The sequence below is a fragment of the Chenopodium quinoa genome, unplaced genomic scaffold, assembly GCF_001683475.1.
Source record: "Chenopodium quinoa cultivar QQ74 unplaced genomic scaffold, ASM168347v1, whole genome shotgun sequence".
In the NCBI taxonomy this organism is placed as follows: domain Eukaryota; kingdom Viridiplantae; phylum Streptophyta; class Magnoliopsida; order Caryophyllales; family Amaranthaceae; genus Chenopodium; species Chenopodium quinoa.
Window position 1 is genome coordinate 2530894 of NW_018742393.1, and position 6400 is coordinate 2537293.

Genomic DNA, 6400 nt, shown 5'->3' on the forward strand with positions numbered 1-6400 from the left:
GGTCCAAGCCAATTACAATGCTTTATTTCTAACGACTCAATACTTAGGCCTTGTTTAGTTCACCTTATTTGAACTTATCTGATTTAGTCTGATCTGATCTAATCTTAATGTCTGATTTGACCAAACTTTGACCTTAAGTGTACGATAATATATAAAGAAAAAATATATCAAGTGGGATCTTGTTAGATTCGAAATAATGTGTATTGTATTAATATGTAATTTTCATAATTTTTTTCATTACGAAATTAAAGATATTTAGCAACAAAAAATTGCATATAAAACGATGATCTGATTTGAACTTATTTTTTCTGAAATAAGTAAAAATAAGTTGAATTAAACAAGACCTAAGCACATCCTAACAAACATACAAATTGATAATATCCAAGCATAAGCCATACATCATAGAACCATAAAGTAATTAGCTTCCACGTTTTAGTATTAAACTAAACTTATTGACATTCATACGACAATGTATTGTATTGTATTACGAATATACATCGAGCGTATTTAATTCGAAACAATAGTTCATTTAGTCCACCTAATTACCCCTCTTCTACAAATGATAAACCCCACTAAAAGGGGAAACAAAGCCGCAAAACGAGAGAAATTACACATAATTTTGTCTATTAAACATACCCGCGCTATAAACAACAAACCCACAAAAACCACCCTCCAACTTTCTCTCTCCTCCTTCTCTCTCTCTCTCCTCAGATCCACTCCCATGGATCTCTCACCGTCGACACCGCCGGCGACGACATCTCCCACCGTCGTCGTCGGCGGCGCAAAGAAAGAACCCAAAAACTCCGGTCAAAAACTCCGGCTAATGGTCAGCTTCAACGGCCACATCCTCCCTCGTCCTCACGACAAAACCCTTTTCTACGCCGGCGGTGAAACCCGCATTATCTCTATCCCTCGAAATTCCTCACTTTCTCTCTCCTCCCTTTTCTCTCACATCGCTAAATCCTTCTTTAATGGGTCCCTCAATTTTCTCCTCAAATACCAGCTCCCTAACCATGACCTCGACTCCCTCATTTCTATCTCCTCTGATGAAGATCTCTACAATATGATTGATGAATATGATCGACTTTTGTCTTGGTTCGCGTATCAGATTCTTTCTGTTTAAGAAAGAGGAACCTGTTCGTGATTTGAAATGTGATGATGATTGGTTTGCTGATGCGCTCAAGGTCGCGAGTTCGAGTCCTGCCAATAATAATAATAATAATAATAATAATAATAATAATAATAATAATAATAATAATAAATAATACCAATAATAATAGTAATGATTCTTCGTCGTCGGCGCCGGAATCGATTGTTTTGGAGAGTAGTTCGTCGTTTGGGTCAAATAGTTCGTCTTCGAATTCTCCCGGGAAGAATAATAAAGTGGGTGTTGCGGATGATTTTAAGGTGGTTTTGCCTTCTGTTGATTCTCTGGGAAGGTAATTTAGTTTACTATTTTTCAAATTTTGAATTTATATTTTTTATTTACTTTCGTAATTTTATTATTATTATTATTATCATTTTTTGTGGGATGAACTTTGAGTAATTGAAGATGGAGGATGAAATATCAAATATGTGGGTTTTGTTTGGTTAATTTCTAGGATAAAATTTGAAGAATTATTTGTTCATAAAGTACAGAAATTATTTAAGTTTTCAAGTATGATGTTTTCCTGCAATTTATTTGATTTAATTGAGAAATGAAAGAAAGCAAACATAGCTATCATATTATCTGCCTGAAATTACAATATTCAAGTTTAATGAGCTTTAGGTTTTTGCAATGTTTTGGTTTGGATGGATGGTGATTCATTCTATTAAGAGGAAGTACAAAATGTCAACGTTTTTTTTAAAAAAAATAAATAAAAATATTGTGATGTCAATTAGAAGTAGTTAATTGTCTTTGTAGATATCTAGCTAGATTGCAGCGGAATGTTGTTTGAACTGGATCCATAGGCGGAATTCGTTCTTTCGGGTAGTTGGTACTTTGTACGGAGTACATGTTTTGTGTTTTTGTAACTAGGTTGTGTATATCATTGAGTTAATTGGCGATATTTGGGTTATTATGGTGGTTTTCCTGAAACACTGAAACAGTATCCGTAAAGATATAGATTGGTTAGAGCTAAGACTTTCAATGGACTTTTGGAATGACCGAGGTATGTCAATGGTGGTGGTGGTGGTGATGGTGATGATTGTTGGATGTACAGAAACGGGGTGAATGAATATTGTGCAGTTATACACGGAGTAGGCTATTCAGGTTTCGGTCGCATGTGTTGATTGTCCAGCAGTTAGGTCTATATGACCTGGGCAAAACCTCTCCATGTATGGTGATAATTTGCAGTGGCTATATGAGATTTGATTTTTGAAAGTGGTGATTGCTTTAGTGATTGGAAATCCTTTGCTGTTTTATGTTTGATGCTAAGTATAGGAAAGGAAAGGTTGCGGAGGTGTGATAATTTTTATGAAGTACTGGGGTCCGTGATCTTCATTCGCCATGCCAAATGCTCTAGGCTTTATGCAATATTTTGAGAAGCTCCAAGAATTTTCAATGGGTTTCTTTATGTTGAGGCTGTACATTCGTACATGCTTCGTGGTCAGTCTTGATATTTACTTACATGATGCTAGTCCAAGTTTCCAAATTAATATGCACATGTTTATAAATCAATTCTGTCAGTAATAATGCCATAATTGTCTCCCTATGCAGTGATCCTTTGATGACCAGATCTCAGTGTAAATTATGTATATGCCTTTGCTTTCCTGTGTTGTCTGTCATTAAGCCTGTTGACCACCAGCAAATGTGCATTGGGCTCATTGTCTTTCAATAAAGTAAACATTAGGTTTAATTATCATCTACTATAGTTCGTTAAGAATTTGGTGACTATCTAAGGATTAGAACATTTTCTTATTTTAAATTTCTTTTAATTATGTTTTTGGGTGGGGTGTTTGCATATACATATTAATTGCTAGTAGTAAGGGAAGCTGTTAGATGTAAGTAATATTTTGGATCTTAAGACTAGTCTACAATTGATCCTACACTTATTTCTTCGTAGTTTGATTTCTCCACTTTACATTCTGAACTCTGCATTTATAATATATACGAAGTATTTTCTGAAACGAATGTCAGTTTATTGTGGCGTTGCGTAATGCATTGATGGATCATGTCTTGGAATGCTGTGTTCTAGCATTCACCTATTGGTCATCTTGAGTAACTAATCTTGGTAGTTTCATGGATTGTTGTATTTTACAGTGACTGCAGCATTCCCAGCCCAAACTTCAGCCAGCAAGGAATTGTGTATCAAGACGCATCAGGATTTTTTGACTCTAATCCTGCTTCTGTGAACCCTGTTGAGACTGAAAGCAATGCTTCTGATCGTTCTCCTCGGAGTGATATTCTGACTTCTGTTCAGGTTTCTGGTTATATGGTATCTAAACCAATGGGTAAACCTCAGCACCAGTCCCCACCTCAGCCACCATCACTAGCAACAGCAACGCCACATTACATTCACTATGCTGCTCCTCAATCCAATTATGCTCCCCAATATTACCCAAATTCTATACCTGTTGCATCTTATACTCCAATGTATCCAACTTATGTCCAACCACATCAACCTGTCCAATATCAGCTAAATAAGCCATACCCAGTCTACATGATGCCTATGGGGCAAACACAAAATCTGTATGATGCGTCTATGCCTTGTACTATGACAACTGCACCAAACGTTGCTAGGAGTCAACCCCATGTGCCTTCAAATCCTGTTGTGGTTTCACCCCGATAATTTATGAAGGTTACAGTAAACCTGCTACTCCAGCATCTGAATATGCTTCTGAAGTATACATGCCAACTGCAATGGCAACCCAACCTGTGACTTTGCCTGCAGTGCATCAACCAGCTCAGCCTGTTACTGTTCCTCCCATTGAAAAAACTAATAATATCAGTGAATATGAAGATCCTATGCATGCCCAGATATACAAAACTCAACCTTCTGGTCTTATATTGCCTTCTCAGCTTCAAATGGCACAAAGTGCAGCAACAGCGATGCTTCCAGAAAGTTTCACTCAGTTACAGTTGGAGAGTACTAAACATTGAGGATTCTGACCAACGGAAAAGTGCTGCTTCGAAAAACAGTTTTGAGTAAGAAACATAGAGTTCAACAGTGTAATTTCATTTTCCCTGCTTTTCCTCCACTTTTCTTTTTGTATTGCAGTATATCGTCTTGTTGCTCTAATACATGTTTGTTTAGTATACATATTTTTGACCTTTTTTTTTCTTACTTTTTTTATATTCACAAGCTTAATCAAAGAAAAGGTGCTTTTTCTGTAAGCATTGTGGTTCTGATTATGTAACATTTTGGTGAAGTAATGTATAAGTATTTGCTGTTATCTTGGATTTGTTATTGAAGTATCAAAAATGATTAATTGATTCTTTTGTATCTATCGTCAGTATCTTATGATTCTTATCTAGGAATCTGGTTGTGTCCTTGGTCCGTACTTGAAGACGCAGGAAACTGCAGAATTATATAAGTGAAATTTCACGTGGAATCAAAATTTGGAAATTAGTTGGCGAATCTTTACATGCATACTTATCATATCCTACTAATCTAATATACTCTATGTACTGATTACAAAATCTCCCAAAATAAAGAATCTGAAGAATCTGGCTTGTATGTACAACAATGCTTGAATGTGATTTTATTAAATGAATACTCAAAGGTGATTAATTGTCTGTGTCTGCCTTCAAGGGGACTGAGTTTTCATCCTCAATCTGCTCATTAGCAAAATATTTTGCGATTTTGAGCATTACTTTTCTCCTTCTTTTCATAGATAAAGAGGTTGAAGTGCTTATTCGTCTTGTAGCCGGAGAGCCAGATCTTCGCAACTTGGCTTGTCTTAGTGGGGTTGAGCTATAATCATGATCTTTTATTGATCTCCTCCCCTGAAGGCTCTTCCGGCTATGGTTTATCTCTTTTTGCTGCTGCTCTGTTTCTGAATCCTCCACGCTTTCTAATTCTTCCATCCTCTTGACCTCCTGCTCTTCCTCTAGCTTCAGCTCTTCAATCTCCCTCTCTACCAAAGCAGTTTCTATCTTAACCTCTCTCTCACTGGCCATTAATGCTTCTGCCCATGCCTGAGCAGCTGCCACTTTCTTGTCAGCAGTCTCTCGAGCTCCAGCTGCACATCCTGTTAAATATTCGTACTCAAATTTTGATATTGTGATGGTAGATTTTGTCTGGGAAGCCCTTGCTTTCACTGCATTTTCTACAAGGGTCTGCAATTTCTCAAGAGCATTTGCTTCTGAAGTTTTGACTACTTCTAGCGCTTTAATTACAACCTGTAGTTTCTCTTCCTTAGTATCATTTTCAGATTCAATTTTCTGAATCTCAGCCCTGATGCAGTCTGTCTCCTCTTTCAATTTCTCCTCCTCTTTCTTTGCTGCCTCCTTATCTCTTTTTAAGCTCTCTAAAGCAAGGGATAGAGATGGTAACATTGACTTAGCCTTTTCCTCAGATGCTCTGGCAACTTCTAACTTATCTTTGGCCCTTAGAAGTGTTGAGTTCATCTTCTTTATTAAATTTTGGTTTCTGCTTCCTTTTTTTCAATTTCACCCTTCTCCTTTGTCATGTTTATCAGCTCGATTCTTATTATATCCATACTACCCATAAGCTGAAACCCTTCTGCTTGGATAGTCTCCAATTCTTTCCTTGCTGCTTCCAGATCTTTTGTGACTGTCTTCAAAGCAGAGTCGTTTAAACTTACTCTTCTCTGATATTTACTGTCCATTTCCTTAATCAAATTCAGCTCATTCTGCAATACATCAACCTCTGAAACTGTAAGCTCTAGTATATCTTCAAGATATTTCATTTTCTCAATTTCATCTCTCAATATACCGATCTTTTTTCTAGTTTCAGCAATCAGATTTGAATATCTTTCCTCTTCTTCTTTCTTCTGAGCTTCAATCTCTGCAAGTTCTTTCTGTGCCTGGATTTGAGCTAGCTCAACCAAGACCTCCTCTTCTTTAGCTTCTTCAATCTCTATCCTTAATTTATCAGCAGCACTCGTATAAAACTTGAGTCTTGAACCAGCAGCATCTGCTTCTTTTTCTGCCCTGAATTTCTCTTCAACTGCTCGTTCTATCTCAAGTTTAATTTTGCTGATATCTCTTTTGACTGCTTCAACTTCTTTCACGACTTCTTCATACTGAACATTTCCTCTTGGCCAGGTAGTTCCTCAACTCTCTTCCCCTTCTGAAACTCCTTAGCCCTTAATTCCGACTCTTGTATTTGTGATGTGAGCTCCCTAACTAACTTTTTCGCCTTCAGGATTTCGAACTCAGCCTGGTTTATCTCTGACTCCGCTATTATCCTGTTTTCATTGATTTGGTTGATCCTATTCTTTGCAACATGAAGTT

General features: G+C 36.9%; 2 protein-coding genes across 2 annotated transcripts; one reads left to right on the top strand and one right to left on the bottom strand.

Annotated features, from left to right (window-relative positions):
- Positions 1–1076: 1076 nt before the first annotated feature.
- LOC110702010 (serine/threonine-protein kinase phg2-like) lies at positions 1077–4381 on the top strand. Its single transcript, XM_021879650.1, has 3 exons — positions 1077–1221; positions 1262–1439; positions 3242–4381. The coding sequence occupies exons 1-3, from the start codon at positions 1077–1079 to the stop codon at positions 3768–3770; spliced, it is 852 nt and encodes a 283-aa protein (XP_021735342.1). The 3' UTR covers positions 3771–4381.
- On the bottom strand, positions 4244–6398 carry LOC110702019 (protein PLASTID MOVEMENT IMPAIRED 2-like; the record flags this gene model as incomplete). The annotated part of the gene is given in 3 exon segments (XM_021879662.1): positions 4244–5568; positions 5571–6197; positions 6200–6398. Coding segments are annotated over 3 exon segments (1686 nt in total), but the record flags the coding sequence as incomplete, so codon positions are not given.
- Positions 6399–6400: the final 2 nt, after the last annotated feature.